The following is a 20,990-nucleotide window of genomic DNA, read 5'->3' as shown; positions in this document are numbered from 1 at the left end:
AAACTATTAATCAACCTGGAATAGTTCTAGCCAATGTTCACCTACAACACACTTACTGTGCCCTTAAAAATAATATTATGACTTCTTTCCTTGTACAAAGCAATATTTGATGCTACTTTATTATTTAATCATTTGATTAAATATTATAAACACTGGAGTCTAGCTGTTGTAATACTGTATTCTACATGTAAGCAGGATAGATTGCACTGTAAGGTACACTCCCTACATTGCGAGAGTGTGGGGTTATGTACTTCCTCCTATTTTCCTGCTATTCAGCATAAAATTAAATGCCTTTTAAATTTTATCATCTTAGTTACTAATATTCAGCATTCATATGCTAGTCAGAGGTTAATTTCTCCTACTGAAATGCCAAGAAGCAGGTAGACTCTGTGGTATAAGGGTTTCTGGAGTCCTTCTACCTGCACTGCTCTTCTCTTTCTGATATCACTTCTAACTTTGTTACTTTCCATCCAAACACGTGTGTGTGTGTGTGTGCGCGCGCGCTGTATCTGTGTGTTTCAATCAGATGCTTCCTAAAATATTGCAGTCTTTGCTCACATAAACTTTCAATAGTTCTGTATTGTCTGCTTGATCAGACCTTAACTCCTTAAGATGAAGCTCGCAGCTCTTGGTCATCTGATTACTACACATCTATTCATGTATTTCTACTGCTATTCAATAAAATCACTATATTCCAATTAGCCTGACTAGAGTTGGAATTTTTTCTAGACAAGAAAGTGTCCCTGAAAAATCATCATCATCTTCACCTCACCTCCCATTCTCCAACCACCATACACTCTCACTTTTCTTCATTTAGAATATTCATCATCTAATTTCCATACATAAAAGTCCTGACCCCTATTTACAACCTAATTAAAACCACACCTTCTCAAAGCTTCCCTTAGTGTACTAGTATGCTAATATAAATAATGTTTATTTTCTTCTCTCCTTATTGAGGGTATACAGGAATATCTCTGTAAATGCATGGGAGTGCTTGGTTTCTTCAAGAAACAACAAAGTCAATATTTTTGTCTATTCATCTAGGAAGTGAAAGTCAGCAGAGAGAATTGAAAGAGAAAAATAGGAATTTTGCCATAACATAGTTAGGTATGATTAGCACATATGGTCATTACCAATACAAAGGCAACCAAACAGGTTGCCACAAAATAATGAATTATCCAAATATTTTGAGGAGTGAGTGGTTGCTCAGGCTTAATTTTCTGGGAAATCAAAGGTCTAAAATAATGAACGTAAGTCTTTTGGACACATCTCCAATGTACACATTTCTGTATTTATGTAACCTGTCATGTACGCTGTGTGTGTGCATGTGTATGTGTGCATATACATACACCAATAAATTACTTGCATCGTAAAACGTATTCAAAAGTTAAAATTTTAAAGAAAAAGTGAAAATGAAGGTAAATTTATATGGAAGTTTTGATTATTTTTTATCCTGCACCAGTTTATCATGATGCTCAAACCACATCTTGGAGACATGATCTCACTAGTTTTGACAAAAGGATAGAATGAAGTAATAAAGAAATTTGCTCATGGAGTAGGTGATTAGGCCCTGCTGGATGCAGGTTGGGGAGGGTAAGTGTTAGGGGAAAGGTGAGAATTGGGAAGGGAAGAGAGACATATTGCAAATAAAGTGGATTTCCCACCAAGTCAAATATTTCTCTGGCAGTTTCAAATTGGTTCGGAGCTCCTCAGAGGCAAGAGTTCTTATGTGGGACTTGAGAAAACATGGGTGTTTTTCTGTGGATTCTGACTTACATGGATGAGACAGCATCACTGGTTTAAGGGATCTCAGGCTTTAAAGGGCGTGCTCCTGGATGTAAGATGACTCACAGAGTTCAAGATGCAAGAAGGTCAACACAGGTTTCTCTTCTCTCTCTCCCCTGAAACTATACACTACAAAATGTCTACAGTGCTCATTTTGGCGTTTTCATATATGGTCTTCGTACCCCTGGAATTTGATCAATTTATAATTATTAATTTCTATCCCTCTCAATAACAACCCTCTTCCCAACAAAGCACCTTCCCCACCATGCACACACAACACAGACACACAAATACAAAGAGACACACACACAATGGCTTTGTCCAATGCAGAGCAATTAGCAATTACTTGAAATCTTTTCAGAAATAAGCACCCCCTCAAATTAACGCATCTCCTCTTCTGAGAGTACTTTCCTATTTTTCACCAATATTGAATCAAACAACACATAGTTTAACTTTATATTTGTGTGCATATTAAAATGTGCATATCTAAGCATAGTGTGGTACCTTTCAAACACCAATTTTCTTCTTTAAAAATTTGTTTCAAAGATCCTTTTTGATTATCGAATGTGTCAGTGTATTTCTTGCATAAAATACTATGAAAAAATATTTCCCTAAACTAAAAATTTTTAAAAATTCCTTTCAAAGATCCTTTTTGATTATGTCATAGTATATTTCTTACATAAAATGCTACAAAAAATACTTCCCAAAACTCCTCCAGTGCCTAACTTTCTGGCTGTAAGTGAGTTCATGCCCCTTTCCTCATGATTAACACGGATGGAAAGACTGCCGTGGTGTTTATCCTTTTTGTTGCCCTCAGAATAGTATAACTCTGCATAAGTTATCTCTTAACCTACTCTTTTTCAAAGAATGCCTACTCAAATATTTCAGTCCTCCTTAGGAAACATGCTCGTATTTCAGTTAACTTTTCTTCTTCACAAATAAGAAATGAGGATGGGGAGTGCAAGTCACTCCTCAATGTTCCTTGGCTAGCCTGCTTCTACACGGGTTGAAGAACATTTCTTGGTTTCTGGAACACCGTTTCTGACTCGCTGGTTCCCAGCTCAGCATGAGCTCACATTGCTCCATGTCTTTCTCTCTTGGCATACTGAAGGTCTTCGTCTATCACTGCATGTCTCTCTTCTAGCCTTCACTTTATTGTCTCCAACTTCATTGTTACAGACTCCATAAACCATTTGCTGAATCAAAACTGAACATAATTAGCACAAAGTCATTTTCCTCCTCTTTAAATGGCTTCCTCCTGAAAAGCCCTGGGGTTTTCCTCAATCAGCTGAAGTAGCTAAAGTTTTTAAAGTAGGTTTTCCCTCCATCTATTTCCAAATAGTCCACCTAACACTTTTACATTAAAATAGCTTTAAGAATATGTGTTAAATCAAATACTCTGACCTTAATTTTTCAGTACTTCAGGGCATCTACTACTTCGGAAGATGGAGATGACATATTACCCAGTTAAACTCACCCCCCACGTATACAATTATTTTATTACTTTCTAAATTAAATTGATTTTAATTTGATTTAATTTTATCGGAAGCATTTAAATCTAAATGCCTTAAAACCATTTTAGAAATTTAGAGCAAAATTAAACCCACTTTGCAGATGGAGCAAACTTACCAAAAGAAGTAACATTCTAACTCTGAATACATGAGCCCATAAAACTGCTGGGTTCTAGCTTTCTACAATTTTTATATCAGATTTCCATAAAGATTGTATGTAGGTCAAGGGTCTTAATAACTCAAGGATCAACAAAGGCTAAGTCAGACCTTAAACAACAGAGTAGCCTGGAGGAGGATCAGGTGACCTCAAAGACATGGAATCTATGCAGAACTGCTACAGCTTCTAATCCTATCTGTCCCGACCGAAACCTCAACCAGTGTGACTGAATCTTCTTATGTTTTGAGAATGGCCAAAAACAAAAATTTCTAATATAAAATCTCTCACTTTCAAAATGTTGGTTGTTAATCTAAAAATGTTTGATACTGCACTAATCAAATTAAACAATTCAAACTGGATTCAGCCTGTAGATTAACATGCAGTTCGTAACTTCTGTTGTTAACTATCCCATAAGCCACTTAGCCACAGCTTAAACTCCTTTAACATTCCTCAAACTGAGTTGATGGAAAGCAGGAAAGAACAATTTTCTAGAAAGTTCTTACAGCTAGCACTTAAATAATACTCAAAATTAAATCACAAGTAACATTCTTAGTTTCATGTATAAGTCTATATACATAATGCCCACATATCTGGAATTTCTATCCTATTTACAAATCTATTATTAATACCTGAAATTTTCTTCTACCTGCTATGTCTCAGTTTCAGAAGGGTTAATCGAAGTGCCTCATTACTTCTCATACATTCTTCTCTAACTCGTTTTACTTTGATATTATTTTTTGTGCAGGCTTCTTCTGATTCAATTGTAGAAAATTTATACTATCAACTTCCTTAGTTTTAACTCATCTCATTTATGACTTTAATTCTCAAGGCATGGCACATCTCTCCCACCTATTAGATAAATTTAATTTGATCATTGACAAACAACAACTAAACTTAAGAAAATGACCAAACAATAAGCAAAGAAAGAGTTTTCTGACTGAAGAGGCTTCCAGTTGCGAACGGACAAAAACATTTTGCTTCTTACCATTTTACTGCCTTCACAGTAAAAAGAGCAACTCAACTGAAGTTAAAGTACTGATATTAGGAACTCAGCAGCTTAAAACCAAATGATTATCCACCAAGTCCAATGTCTCTCCGAAGGCCTGGAGATTACACATGTAATAATCAGGCTGCCCTTGCCAAAAGGAAGGCTTAGTGCTTCATTTTATTTATTGTATTTATTGAATGGAGCTATTCCTTGATAGCCCCTGGGAGCATTAGCAAACATGAAAGAAACCACCAAAGGAAAGGAAAAAATATATAAATAACTAAAGACCATGCCACTAAAGTTTATAATCTGGAAAGTGCAATACTGAAATAAAGCACAGACTCCTACACTCCTCGAAGTACTCTGTTCTACTTTACAGTAATGTAAGAATTGCTTAATTTGCCAAAAAAGTAAACCTCTAAAGTTTCATACAAGTCCATTTGCAGAATATCAATCCTTTCACTTCTAGCTTTCGTATCATGCCATGTGACAATGTGATATTCTTACATTTTGCCTCTGGTTATATGTTATTATCAGCTGTGTTTTAGCATCGTAGTGATCATATATTAAGACTCCCATTAATAAGCTTTTTAAAAATAAGTTTTCTCTATAGCCTCTGACACCTGGACTTTGAGGGAATTGAATTAGAAAAATGTAAAGGAGATCATTCTTTCATTTAGGAATGGAAAAGACAGAACCTATGATATTTTGTGTTTATGTCTTTCATTTTTTTAAAATCCATGATAATTCATTTCATATTCTTCTTTATAATGGTATTCTTTTAAATGTACATGTATATAAAATAAAGCTTAAAAACACAAATTGAAATCATTGTCATCCAAAGGGCTTAAAAATTTCTTCTGGTTTTTGTTGTTTTTTTTTTTTTTTTGGTATGTTTTTAAATTTTGTTTTGTTTTTAAGAAATTGAGGAAACAATTTGCTTTAAGTTCCATGGAAATTGGCTTCATAAAATGTGGTTGGAAAAGAAATCATCCCATATCAACATTAAGCACAGTCAAATATGAATGTATGCCTTTTGTAGCTACCTCTTTTACTATTCTTGCCATTGCCTTTTCACTTCCTTAAGAGCAAAATTATGGGCCTTTGGCTAGGTCTGGAGCTCATAGTAAGTTTTTACGTCTGTTACAGGCATTCTCTGTGATTTTACATGAGGGATTTGGGAGAAGAAAGGAGTAGAGTGGGTTATAAAACACAGAATTAATTTGAGCATGTAAGAGTAATAGAGCGGGAGTAGAAATAGAATCCCACTTGCATGTTTACTTTGTGTTTACTTAAGACATGCTCCAATGCTAGATTTATTGAGAAGCCGCTTTCTGGAGAGAAAAGAGAAAAATTTAAGTAACTCACCTTGAATGACAAATGAATGCAACTTGGTTGGCAGTGACAATCTAAGGACATTGTTGCTGGTGCTAAGGAAAATCCTACCTTCCCTCAGGCTTCATTCCTCATGTCTCAGATAACAAGCAGTGAGTACCTGGGTGTGTTGAAACTCTGCCGAGGAGACGGATATGCTACAGACCTTTTGCGAAAAGGACTCAATCTAATAGAATCTGTGTTCCACAAATACACTTTATATAAATCCATTACGTGCCCAGAGCCAGCTTGTTTTATAAATGCATTTTGTGAAATGCAATGGAATTAACCCAACATTTATATTTCAACCTCAAAGTACATTATGAGAATTGTAAATTTCCCAATTACAACAGATGAAAATGAACATTGTGCTTATTTACTTTGGGTGGACATGGAGAGGGGTGGGGAAGAATAATTTTCTTAAAGGTTTAACCGACGCTGGATTTCATTTACTGCCATTTCTGGCTTCCTATTTCATACCAACTTTATTTTCTTTGTTTATTGTTCTTGTTTTGTTTTGTTTTTCCCTTTCTGGATTTCCAATGAAATAACTGAAACTAGAATTTTGCTGGAAGACAAAAAAAAAACTGAAGGATATTTTTAAGTCCCAAGGTGAAGAAATTACCTGAGGGAGTCAAGAGAACACAGACCAGATTTTTACAGTTTGTGCTACTTTGCATCTTTAAGGAGGCAATTAGTTATTCTTGTGTATTAGTGACTGTGCCATTTTCTCCATAACTCAGATAATACAAATGGTCTTAGAGAGGACATATTTTAAGGGGGTCATTTATTACTGAACAAAAGTATGGATTCTAATTTAAGGTTACTAGGAAAGCCCTTTCTCTGGATGTCGTCAAATTTCACAGCAGCAAAAACTTGACCAAGTTGTTCTCAACTCTCATTGCCATTTCTAGCCAAATCATCATTGACTTCAAGATAGGATTAAAGAACCTGAAAAGATAACATGAATCTGAGAGTTTTATCTATTTGAAGTAATCCGAGCCAAGCCAGCACAATGCTAATGTAGTGGCTAAATTAGTGAGTGTAGTATGCAGCACTCTGGTATCTATACTACCAAAAAAAAAAGGAAAAAGAAAGAAAGACAGGTTCACCTGTTTGATGGGACTGTCAAGTTATCCAATGGGTCATTTTTGTCACAGCAGCACATAGGAAGCACAATCAACATTGATCTAGGGAGAACTGTTGGCAAAGTTAGAGATTTTACTATATGACTGTGCAGACTGTACACACACTTCTTATCACCAAAAAGGAAGCTGTCTTCACTCACTAACTATGCTTAGCAAAATCACAATTGGAATTTTTTAAGGGAGATTTTTAAATAAGCGCAGTGAAAAATCCATGTATCCTAAAATCCCACCATGAAATGAAATTAAAACATATGGAATCCCACAGAAAAGATTCATTTTATGACCATGTGTCTTTAAAACCTAAAATTAAATTGGAGAGCTTCTATCTCAAAGTATAGATTCCTGTTACTTCCTCTTCAAGAAAGGCATACCTAAAAGGTTATTGATTTGGTTCTGAAGGACACAGTGTTTATTATGGAGGAAGCCATCGCTGGGTACAAGTGTGAGAAATTAATGATGGCTTTGTAAGTGTCCATGCCGTGGTGTGGAACCAGTGGGGCAACTGTCAATCTATATGATAATACATTCCCAAACTTCATAAAATCAGTGATGTGAAAAAGCATTGATTTCTTTGTGAGCTAAACAGAATTCGTCAGAGAGAAAGAGCAAGAAGTTTGCTGAAGTTAACACCTCTGCCTGCAGAGTTGCTCACACTTCAATTTTTATTTGCTTAAAGAGTTTATGATGTGATGTGTAAAATTTCTTATTTTTATTTCTGGCCAAGAATGAGAACAGAAGACACATTATGTACCTCTTTTCAATATGTAAAATATTGAAAAAAATGTTTTAAAAGTAAAAAGAAAGACAGTCTACCTGTATGTTTTAAAATAACCATCTCTCATCTAATTTGAACTCTGACTTCAATACCTCCTTTGTGCCTTGCCAGCCACACTCACATACAGAGTTGCTTAGTGCTTCTAAGTATATTTTCTTTATGTAATTCTGACTGCATTGCAACTAGCACTACAGGAAATAATCGGGACACTGTATCTAAGAGTTTATTTCTTATCAGTATGCAGGGATTTATATAGACTCACAGAAAGTTAAAATTATTCAAATATGATGTTTTGAATAATACTGAAAAAAATGAAACTACTATTGGTCTACCAAATACATGATTAATTTCAGATTTTTTTCATCCATAACTCTTCTAGGTAAATTCATGGCAAGCATATTTTGTGCCCTTGGCTTCACTGGAAACACCCCCTCATTAGATGAGTTTTTAAGATGCATATAACTTAAACGGGAGAAGGTGCAGGTCTATAAATATGTATAAACAACTCTGCATAGATGGTTCCCTCCATAGGTGTAAGAATACCAACTATGAGGGACTTGCTAAAATTCCTTGTTTAAAATGTGCCATAAATTCTTGGATAACAAGTGATTTTATTTATTAGGCCATCAAATTGCCTTCATCTAAATAGTATCTGACACACACAATGAAGTTGAAAAAGGACATCAGTAAATGGATTCAACATATGCTTTTATGGAAACTTCTAAAAGTAATTTCCTATCAAATAAGCACCTCAGAGTGTCAAATGTGCCAAGTGTCAGAATTTTGTTAAAATTCAAAAGGAGTCAAGTGCAGATTTTTCCTTGAGAGTACACCTTGATTAGCTACATGAACGGAGGCATAAGTAAGGCACATCCCCTTGTCCCCACTGTAGAATAAATTATTTCAAAATTAAACATAAATTTAAATGCAAAAAAGTGACATCTTTTTGAGTATGTGAGACTTACCCAGGAAATGATGTATTTTCAACACAGTTTTGAGATTAAATGATATTTAGCTATGCTTTTGCATTCACAACAAGCTGTCCGCCTGCAAATTTCCTTTTTCTTTTTTAAATGAAAGGAAATATTTAAAGCTGCTCTGGTAGAAGTTTATAATATTTTATATAAACATTCTTAACTGATCTATTTGTAAACATTTTAATGGTAATGGTAATTCTTTTAGCAAACATGCAATCTATTTATAACACACCACATAGCATTTGATGTTTTCTTCTTAAATCGGCTGTAACCTAATGCAATTTATCTTTTTAAAAAATGTTTTTGACTAAACACACTTCGGAATTGCTCAGAAACCCACAAATAAGCACCTTATCTCTTCAATGACTTGCTTAGGCTTCTCTATATTTACTGCTTAATGATTGGAAGGATTTAATTTTCAAAGTTTCATTAAACCCCACCTAGAAAGCTGATGGATAGGCAATAGTGATTTGTGACAGAAGATGCAGGAAACTATTAACCTACATAGGTGCCAAGGGGAAAAGTAAACATATAAAGAATTCTTCTTTTTTTTTTTGAAGACAAGTCTCTTCCTATTTGTCATTATTAAGCTCCAGAGCATCTGTTCCAAGTTTGATCTTCAATACGGATATGAGGCATTGCTGCCTGGAAATGAAAGTCTAAGATAAGGTGAGATTCTTAAGAGATCTTCATGAAAAAAAATAACCCAGGTTTCCATTTACTGGGAAGGGGAAATCAATACAAAGACCTAGAAACTTGTGGAGAGAGGACATTTTCTAGGTATAGGTCATAGTTTATCAAGCTGCCTCTTTTGCAATGTAATTTACTTGCTAATAAGACCAACTGACTACACCTGAATGCTGTGTTATCATCAAAATGTGATTTTAAAATTCTCTTCTCATTTCTTGTGTGCTGGAGGGTTGCTGGTTTATTTCCCCCCCAGCTCACACTGTGGAGACAAGGTCGACTTTAAAGAAAATGAATGGTTTTATGACGCCACTTTATTAAAAAACAAAAACATTCGAAGCCCCACGTGGTGCAGTGCACAGAACATAAAAAGGTATTTAAGAAGCGGGCCTACCGTTCTCATCATCTGATTTATTTTCGTTGTCAGAGTCAGTCAGGGTAAGGGCCGAGTTTTCACGACTGGACAGGCCGGAACTGCGCCTGGATTTTATTCCTCTCCCCCACAGTCTGATGGCGTGTTCTGGAGACATCCCTCCCTCGGTGTCGGAGTCGGCATCAGACCCTGTGCTAAGGGAGTAGCCCTGGTGAAGGATCCCCATGTCAGAGCAGTAGCCGCTTCGGTGTGGGGAGGGCTCACAGATGCCCAGTTCCGCAAGGGTGAAGTTGGTTCCTAGGGTGAGAGTGACAGAGAAGCTGATTAAAATTTGTGAGATGCTTTACAAAGTTAAAATGTAGTCTTACAAAACAAAGCAGACACTTTTCCCATCTGACAAATACATGAAATTCACCGTGGTGTACAGAAACAGATCTTGGACAAGAGTATTCAGGACAGTGGGATACCTTTGAGAAACAAACAAAAGAAAGAAAGTAAATATCGATTATAGGACAGAATGCTCAGATTTTATTTCAGAGATTTTTAGGTATGTTGACACTATTGTCTAGGTAACTCCATGTAGGTGAAAAAAACTCTGAATGTATAATAGCTAATATACACCAAGTGATTACTTGTGCACCTTTTATTTTACAACTTTCATTTTATATTTCTTAAAGTTTTGCATCTTTATGAAGATGACAATATTAGTGTAATCCTTATGTAGATGACGAAACCGGGGACCAGAGGATTTAAGGCATTTATCCAAGGTCAAGCATCTTGATGGTCGCAATACCTGGATCTGATCCCTATGCAGGGATCAATTTAAGGTTCATGTCTTACAGCCTTAACCCACTGATAAATATGAGTGGCAGCTAAAATACCTGGGTGCCCGTCCTAGCTTTCCACTGACAACAGTCTCATTTATGGCAATTCTCTTAACTCCACGAACCCCAATTTTCTCATTTGTGAAATCTGGGCATTAATCTCTTAAAATCTTCTCAGGGTGATTGTGTGCCTCATATGATAATATGTGCCAAATTAGTCATTTTTAATAAATGCTGTCATGCATTGCTTAAAGAGAGGGATACGTTCTGAGCAATGTGTCCTTAGGTGATGTTTGCTCTGAGAACATCAGAGTGACTTACACAAACCTAGATGGTCTAGCCTATTACACACCTAGGCTTTGGTTTAGCGTACTGCTCTTACACTACAGACCTGCAGAGCATGTTACTGAACTGAATACCATAGGCAAAGTAACATAATGGCAAGTATTTTTTGTATTTGAACATAGAAAAGACACACTAAAAATACACTATTATAATCCTACAAGACCACTGTTGTATACATGGCCCATCACTGGCAGAAATGAAGTTATGTTAGGTATGTATATGTAATGTGTCACTGAAATCAGCAACCTAGAGATGAAGAGCTACTCCTTTGGTTTTTAAATGGTATCAAAGAATCTCTCTTTGCTAACACAATTTAAAGTCACAAGTAGGCTTCACTTATGGAAAGTGAATGTGTGCACATGAAGACCTATAGGGGTGAACTCATGATCTGACAGGAAGCAAAGAGAATAGGTTTTTATTGAAAATGTTATCATGTTCTATAAACATGTGTGTTATTAGGTGTCAGAAAATGGGCCAGCTACCTTTAGGCTTTATGCCACTTAAATACCATCATCACTCAGCATTTTAGGTGTTGACATCGCCTCTTTACAAGCAGAGGTTAAACACCATGTCCAAGGTCACACCTGGGCACACAGCAGATCCAGGGTTCACCTCTGTACCTGCAGATCCCCAGCCTGTGCTGCTTCTACGGTGTCAGCAGTCTCCAGCCAAAGCTAACCTGGCAACATTTTTGTGCAGTTTATTTATTTGTGCGCTTTACTATTTGGCTCTTTAAGAGATATTTTAAGGTTTCAATGAGAAATAGATAGAATCAAGTGGTCCACTCTACTTACTGATGTATAATGCTGATTTCTTTTGTCTTTAACCAATTTATGACAATGAAAAGTAAATGCAGTGAAGAAATGCACTTCTCTGCTAAGAGTGGAGAAAACCTCATAAATAATACCAAAGCCAGGAGTTTACCCACTCTAAGTATATCTGTTACATAAAGGCCATTCCATATCATTCATGTCTCTAAACTCTTGATGTAACTTGACACGCTGTGGTAGCCTACATACTCAATATCGTTTTTTACCTTTTATTTTACAAAGCACCAAACCACTGTTTAGTTCACATTAACCTTGTGGGACTTTAATTTGTAATAGACATATGTCTTTTTATTCTGAGTTTTTTTCTTGTCTTCACTGCACACTGAGCTTTCCCAGCCTAATTTGGTTGTGTAAATGGAATCAAGCCCAATTCTATACATAATTGTCTCTTCAGAATGAAACTTATTCATTGGAGAGTAAACCCAAGTGCAGATTCCTGTCAGCATGGGCTGATAACCCACTACCTGTGCAGTGAAGAGGGAAGTCCTCTCTGCCATCAGCACAGTGCTAAGTGCTGCTGTTTATTCCCTGGGTGCGGTTTATCATGCTGTCTGAAATTCTCTGCCCAGCGTATTCAGTTCCAGTTTGCATCCTTGGTAATTAGGTACTGTCTCATAATTATATATTAAAATGTATATTTCAGTCTCAGTAGCCTATGAGAATGAAGTTACTGAGTGTGTGTGTATGTGTGTATATACAATATGGCAAGATCTTTCCGTTGTTGCTTTTCTCATCCTTAAGTCATTGAAAAAAAGGTCATTTTAGAGTAATAGTCCTCCATCTTGTCCTTAGAGATCAAGTTCCTTCTGGACAGAGTCATAAGATATGTTGATTCATTTTCCCACAATAAATGAAAATCCAAACTAAAACACACATATTTTTATTCCACATGTGAGGATTTGTAGGTATATAATCCCATTTAAAATGGAGTGGGTGTGTATTAAGACAACTTTTCAGATAGCTTTCCCACATCTCATTATCTAGAACTACTTTCAAAGATCTCCTCGGGAAAGAAGAAACAGCTGTGTGAGGACCGCAGTCTCTGTGAAGAGCATTGCATGTGTTTTTTGGCCTGGGTTCCAGAGGTAACAGTGGGCCGAGGCCATGGGACCACATGGAATACACACAGTGCCCCTTCTTTAGTTAAATTTACCTGAGAAAAGAAATTGAAATCTTATTTTTATGAGAAAACAAACTTGAGATCTTCATGAATCCGGTAAGATTTGCATACATTTAAAAAGTAACCACAAATGTTAGAAAAGAAAAAGTGTACTTTAAGAGTTTCCACTTCAAGCTTATAGCCCCGGAGCCACAAAGGAGCAACATTATAAAGAAAATTGGAAGTTCTGTGCTGAATTTGCCAGGAAAAGGTAAATGAGTATGTTTACATTGGTATATATAGAAAGGAAGATTTTCCTATAAAATCAATATTGATTTTTTAAAAAAAATTACCTTTTCATCTTCACCTTCCAACAGGATCATTCCTTGCCAATGCCACCATTTCCCCATAGTTCCTAGTTTGGTATCTTTCTAACCTCCACTAACTCAAAGAATAGGAACCTCGTTGAAAGTGTTAACACCTGGGACAGGTTCTGGACCAAGCTTTTTCCAGGCATGCTGGCTTAACATATGAAGCTAGCGAGTCATATACGCAGGAGAAAGAAAAAAAAAATGGGTCTATCCAGTTATTAAATCATTCAACAAATATTTATTGTTCCTAGTGCTGTGCAAGGCATCAGGGATATAACAGTATGCATTATAAAAATATAGTCCATGACATTTACAGTCTAATCGGGGAAAAAGGCATTAATCAAAGAATCACATAAACAGAGTGCAATCCATACAGTGATAAATACTACATAGGAAGAGAACAGGCCGGGCACGGTGGCTCACTCCCGTAATCCCAGCACTTTGGGAAGCCGAGGCAGATGGATCACCTGAGGTCAAGACTTCCAGACCAGCTTGACCAACGTGGAGAAACCCCGTTTCTACTAAAAATACAAAATTAGCCGGGGGTGGAGGTGCATGCCTGTAATCCCAGCTACTCGGGAGGCTGAGGCAGGAGAATCACTTGAACCTGGGAGGCGGAGGTTGTGGTGAGCTGAGTTCACGCCATTGTACTCCAGCCTAAGCCTGGGCAACAAGAGTGAAACTCTGTCTCAAAAAAAGAAAAAAGAACAGGGAGCCAGGGAGGTCACCTAGTGGTCCAAGCCTCATGCTTTCACAGCCTGTTCACCAGCTGTTCATCTAGTTTGGGGTGAACGCTCCGAAGGACTGGGGATTTACTCCATTGAGAAGCTATCACACATACCTACTTCAGTTTGCTCATACCACACCCAGTTTTCCCAAACATTCCTCTATATGGATCGATTTCCAACCATTGTTTTCCATGTATTTTATCTTACAGCAAGAAGCCCCGCACTCTATACACACTTCTCAGAATGTAAGTTAGTATGGAAGCATCTTTAATACCAGCTCAACTTACCATTTTGCACTTACTTTGCTCATCGATGGAAGACTGATTTTGCCCTAATTCATCTTGCACAATTAAGTCTTTAGTAAGCTCCATGGCAGCTTTGAATGGAAGAGAGAAACTACTCAACATGTGATTCTCCAAGCTAAGATTTCTAGTGGAAAGCCATGAACCCTTCATTTCTTCTTTACTATCTTGCAGAAAGATAACGAGGAGGCACAATATATCAGTATTCATGGAATACGTATTTATTATTTATCTTCTATCTGCCTCCAGTCTCCCGATAGCACTGATTAAAGTGCATATGGATGATGTGCCAATGCATTTTATTTCAGGGACGAGCTCCATGGCTGTTGCCAGTAACTCACCCAGTGTGGCCCCAGAGTACATTATCGAGGCCAGAATCAATATTTTTATAGATAAATGATTACATGTAATCTATAATATTTACATAAAGCAATTTTAGTGTAATTTAAGGTTAGGAAAGAATGTTAACATCTAAAAACTGTTCAGTGATCAAAAGAGGGGAACACAAGTCTGAAAATAATTCTCTTGATAAATATCTTGGACATTAAATTGTCTTTTCTTGATCGTAACCACATTGTATAATCCAGATCCTCTCCATGCCTTTTTTAGAGAGAAATTTCGCAACAGAATTCAAGAGTCATCCTTTCACCCACTAATTCTACTTGGGATGCAATTTTAAGGAGATTTATGTATGTGCATTGTGATTATGGCTTTATTTTATAAGTTTTTACCAACTTTGAAATAACCTTTAACTAGGAAAAGCACATATGTAGTTAAGTCAGAATTATCATGTCATGGTAATACCAGGATATACAAATAGCACTGAAAATGTCAGCACTGGAACAGATTTTTCTACTACAAGGGCAAGAAGATAAAAGTTAACTGTAGTAAAGTGAGAATGCAATACAGAAAACTCTCATTGTCTAAATGTTTATAATGCAAGTACCCTGAATTTAAGAGAAGAAACTTTATACAGAGAAATAAAATTGTAATAACATGAAAATAGTCACGAATGACCACTTACAAAATTAATCCTCACCTATCCCTGCCCACTTTCTCCTAGTAGCTCTTCTCATATTAACTACCATATCAATGTGTAAGTAAGTAATTTCTTACTGAGAGCAGAAAGTAATATGGTGCCAATCTGTAATTAGATTGTAAAACTTGGGAAGTTGCAGATTTCCATGAAGTCAACAAAAAGTATGCCAAAAAAAAAAAAAATTTAGTTCATAAAAAGGTCACAGAATAACCAAAATCTAACAGAATTAAGCCAGTTAACAAGAGAAGATAGAAATAGTGTGCTCACGATGATGGGAACGTCAAAATCTGATTTGACAAGACATCTGGTTCTGGACCAAGATTCATTGTTCCCCTTCTCTACTTTTCCCACTAAGTACAGCTAAAAACCCTGGACATTACAGACAAAAACCACATAAGCAGTTTCTGAGAAATGGGAGGGAAGGAGGTAGATTTAACAGGGTCCTGGAGCCGCAGGAACTACATGGTGGCGAGTTCCCTGAGATTTATTTTTGCCTCATGTGTCCCAAACCTGGTGCTAGAGAAACCTGCAAATTGGAAATGGCAGTGGACAAAACAAGCCCCAAGAACAGCCTGCTATAGCAAGGAGCCCCATCCCTACACTTCTACAAACACACCAGGGTAAAATTTTAAAAGACCAAGTGTTGTCCGTGGAGACCAGCAGCGCAGGAATCCTGGACTTTTATCCCCAGCCCTCCCTCTCCTTGCTGAGGGCAGAGAAGGCTAAATGTTAAATCTAATTTCACCAACACAATCAGAAGGGGACTTGTGGGGAATGGTAAGGAGATAACTCTCTCCCTCTCAATGAGGTTGTCATCGGCAGAGGCCGGGGGTGGGGGGCGGGGAGGTTTCTAAAAACCCATCTCTGCCCTGCAGCAATGAAGCAGCACTCTTTCACTGCACCGTCTTCCCCACCTTGTCAGAGTACACACAGTGGATGGACCTTTACATTCACCTGGTAGTCAAGACACAGTATCCCAGTATTCCCATTGGCTCAGTGTCAGAGAGGCTTACTGTAACAGAAGATTTAAATATGATCCAGGGTTTCATAATGTAATATTTCAATTGGCCAGGATATAGTAAAAAATCACTGGTCATACCACGTACCAAGAAAATCTCAACTTGAATGAGCAATGATAATTATTTAAATAAAAGGTGAATGAGAAGCCCTTAGGAAAATTAATGAACTCATCAAATATTTTTTGGAAAAAATGACTCTCTATGATCCTGCTGCAAAATGCAAGCCTAAAGGGAAAGATATAATGTGGTACAATGAAACAATTTTGCTGTAACATGAATATATATGCTCCACCCCCAAACTGATATTCTTTATCATTTTGAAAAAAATATGTATCATTCAAATAGTGAATAATATTAAATTTAAACTGAACTATGCAAAATATGCATAGTTCTAATAGTAAATAAAAGTAAACATAAACTGAAATATAGTTTTGAAAATTAGGTTTATTTTTTTCAAGATACAGTTGCAATAAATTATTTTTACTATTTAATTTGAAATATTCATTCTTTTGAACATTGATTCCTTTTTTAAGTGGGCTTTTTCTAAAATCATTCATCCTAAAACAAAGAGAATCCCTTGTAAACATCATGGGTCACTTTTCTTGTGCAAATGTTAGAGCGTACATTTTAAAGTCAAGAATGAATATGGAGTCCATTTTTTTCTAGCAGATATTTAAGAAAAAGATAGAAATTATAATGTTATAGTGCTTTTTATCAAAGAAATTGAAGTAATTTGACATGAGGCCCTCAGCTTTTGCCCATAGAATGTCATCAAGCAAAATGTAGCAGTTATAAGTGATAAAATATAATTTTATTTCTGTTTGACAAATCAAAATGAAATGCCAAATTGCTATCTCACATTTAGTTTAAATATGCTATATTTAAATGTTGAGCAATTATAGATATGTGTAAGCCATACAAAATAATCAGTTTAAAACCATTATCAACATTATCTAAAATATTATTTTTATACAAATATAAAAGCCTACATATTTACATATCCACTGATCACCACTTTGGAAGGCACCGAAGGAACTATTTATGAATACTAATATTTTATGCTTGTATATCCTGAAAGTCTTCACATAAACTCTCTTTTAATGCCCTTTTAAAGTTCATCTGTTTTTACATATTTAGATATTTTCCCAATGTTGATAAAACTGTTCACCCAAAATCCTCTGGCTTAAAACAACAGAGTACGTGTACATGCATTATTATTCATAAAAGTTTAAGTCAAATATTTGTATTTCAAAAGTGTACTTTAAGAATTACATTTTTTAATGTATGACACCTAAGAGATTGATATTTTGATGTTTGTAAACTTTTAGACTAATTATTTTAATCTATATAAATGTCTTCTGATGTGTCCAAACATTTACAATTTGTGACTACAACCATTCCAATATGAATAAACACATTCTAAATCAAGGAAACACCAAGATGGCTAGTGAAGACAGGAGACTTTCCAGTATCCTAGGTTTTCCTGTAAGCTTATAATTTTCAAAGAGAAAGACGAAGGTGGCATTCTCCTCTGGTGTGGTGGCATTTTCCCATTCCAGCGGGAAATCTGAACAATGCCCAATTTGGAAAACCCAAAATCAGCCACAACACAAAGGTTCCGCTGAAAAACTGGCAGTTCATAATGAATAATGAAATGTCCAGGAGCTTGGCTAGTTGGAGATGGTTTTCTGCTGATGAAAATTCTAACAAGATTAAAAATCAATTTCAGTATTAAAAACTATACCAATCAGTTATCCTAAGTGAGAACATTACAAACATGTACATTCACCTGACTCTATGAGACTCTGCCTCCCTAAACAATTGTTTTCATCAGAGAGAGAGGGAAAGAGGACAGTAGTGAGTTAGCTGCAAGGCTACTAGATTAGTTTACATTTACTAGGGCTTCAAAATGTGTCAAGCACTGTCCTAAATGCTTTTATATAGTTTTCCCTTTTAATTAAAAAAGCAGCCCCACAAAACAGTCACCATATAGCCTAAGGTTAAGAAAATCAGGAGTTAGATTGTCTGTTTTAAAAATACTTGTTGACCAGATAGTCTGAGAATTAATTACTTCTGCTGACTTCATTTACTCATTTATAAAATGGACAGAAAAATAGCACCTACCTTCACAGGGTGGAGGAGGGTACTGAATGACAGAAAGCAGCAGAAAATGCTTAGATTGTTGCCTGCATCAGAATAACCACAAAACAAATGTAGCTATTATGATGATCATCAGTCTACAGAGGAAGAAACTTGCTTTATTTCTTTATATAGAATTATTACTATTTTCCATTTTGTAGTGAGTTGATTTAGAAAATTTAGGAACAATAAATTTTCCAGGAACGTGCCCATTTCATTTATAATTTCAAATAGGTTGACATAAATACAATAGGTTATCCATGTATTGTTTAGGCTTATTAAAAATTTCTGCTGGGTTTGTAGAATACTGTCTTTATTTTCATTCCTCAGAATATTTATTTGTGCCTTCTTTTTTTTAACTGAATTGGTTTTTACCAATAATAGTCTTTTTCTTTCAAAGAAACAAAATTTCTGCTTTTCTGACTCTATCTCCTGTCTGTATGTTTTTTAGTTTATTAATTTCTACCCTTATGCATACAAATTATTTCTTTCTTTGAGTTCATTCATTTGTTGTTTTCTATACCTTCAAAATTTGGTCCTTTATGTCTTTAATGTTCAGACATTCTTCTTTATTATTATAAGCATTTCATGCTATACATTTTATACATTGCTACTAATCTGCTGTTGGCGTGTCCTGTCTATAATTGTAAGATATATATTGAAATTTCTTACTGTGATGGGTGTTTCTCACTACTGTTTCATCAATGTTTGCTCTATGTCTATTTAAGGTTATTTTATAGGTACATATTATGAGTTTAGCATTATAGCTTTCTGATGGATTGAACATTTTATCATCAACATATGGTGGTCCTAATAAAGACTTTTGAGGTAATATATGCTTTCTAATATTAATTGTGTTTTACAGGGAATTTGTCCATTTCATCAACCATTTATGACTTTTTTAATATGTGTAAATCTATAACAATATTCTTTCTTTCATTTTTGATATGAGGGATCCTTTCTTTCTTTTTAAATTGATCATTCTTACTGGAGTTTTATTTCATCGATTTTTCAAACAGCTGTTGGCTTTAATTTAGTGTATTGTTTATTTTCCATTTCCCTAATTTCTGCTCTTATCTTGCTTATTTATTTATTTCTACTTGAGTTTTGTTTTCTCATCCTTCTCTAGGTTCTTGGGGTAGCAATGTAGATCACTGATTTGAAATATTTTCTTTATTTCTTAAGTAATTATGCAAACCTATAATATTTTCCTCTTTATCTGTACTCCCCAAATTTGAATGTATTGTGCATGCAAATCACTCAAAATTTTTAAACTTCTCATCTACTTCTTTGACCCATAGGTTACTTAGAAGTGTGTAATTTTATTTCCAAATATCTGGTACTTGTCTGATTGATACTGATTTCTGAATTACATACTTGGTGGACAGAAAACAAACTCTCCAGGATTTCCATCTTGAAACTTATTGAGACATTTTATAGCCCAACATATAGAATATATTGCAGAATTTTCACTTGAAAAATAATGTGATTCTAGAATTCTTGTGTGTAGTGTCCTATAAATGTCTACTACGTCAAGGTGGTTGACAACGTTTTTCAAATTCTCTATATCCTATATTTTTGTCTAGATAGTTTTTCAGTTACTGAGAAAAGAGTTAAATCTCCAGTTTTGTTTTTTTTCTCTTTCCTCCCTTTTTTTTTTTTTTTTTGGTTAATTTTGCTTTGTCTTGTATTCCTTCTCTTTCTCACTGTAAAACTATGTTATTAGGCACATAGACTTTTGTATCTCTAGAATAAATTGACCCTTTTATCAATTTGAAATGTTCATCTTTTTCTCTTGTAATTCTTGTGATCTTAAAGTCTATTTTGCCTTATATAAAGCAGTCAAGCCAGCTTTCTTATTTTTATTGTGAACAATAAACGTGTGATTCATCTATTTCCATTTATTCACTTTCAACTTTTCTGTTGTCTTTACATTTAACATATGCCTTTTGTAGACAGCATATAATTAGGTCTTGTTATTTAAGTAATCTGACAACCTCTGTCTTTTAATTGGTATGCTAGTCAATTTATATTTAATGTAATTACTGATATGATTGGATTTAGGTTTATTATTTATGTTTCCCTGTTTGTGCTCCCTGTATTTTCCTCCCTCTGTGTTTCTTTGCCTAATTTGTCGTGAGTTAATAAATTATTTAAAATTTTCATTTAAATTTTGTCTAGGCTTTTTGTCTATCTTTTCACGTATTTTTTAGTGGTGCTCTAGGGACTACAATATGTATGTTGTACCAGTCTATTTAGAGTTCTAATCTTACTTGATATATTTGGTGCCTCTATTGATTTTTTTTTTTTGAGACGGAGTCTTGCTCTGTCGCCCAGGCTGGAGTGCAGTGGCCGGATCTCAGCTCACTGCAAGCTCCGCCTCCCGGGTTCACGCCATTCTCCTACCTCAGCCTCCCGAGTAGCTGGGACCACAGGCGCCTGCCACCTCGCCTGGCTAGTTTTTTGCATTTTTTAGTAGAGACGGGGTTTCACCATATTAGCTAGGGTGATCTCGATCT

General features: G+C 35.6%; 1 protein-coding gene across 4 annotated transcripts in view; it reads right to left on the bottom strand.

Moving 5' to 3' along the window:
• Positions 1-20,990, bottom strand: part of TENM2 (teneurin transmembrane protein 2) — a 985,093-nt gene that overhangs the window by 892,219 nt on the left and 71,884 nt on the right. For all 4 annotated transcript variants that reach the window (XM_025389012.1, XM_025389009.1, XM_025389010.1 and 1 more), the window contains exon 2: positions 9,797-10,072. In XM_025389012.1, the coding sequence (XP_025244797.1) occupies positions 9,797-10,072 (276 nt within the window). The remainder of the gene's footprint in view (positions 1-9,796; positions 10,073-20,990) is intronic.

This window comes from Theropithecus gelada, chromosome 6, assembly GCF_003255815.1.
Source record: "Theropithecus gelada isolate Dixy chromosome 6, Tgel_1.0, whole genome shotgun sequence".
NCBI lineage: Eukaryota > Metazoa > Chordata > Mammalia > Primates > Cercopithecidae > Theropithecus > Theropithecus gelada.
The sequence above is the reverse complement of the archived record's forward strand: the minus strand, read 5'-3'. Positions and strand labels throughout refer to the sequence as shown.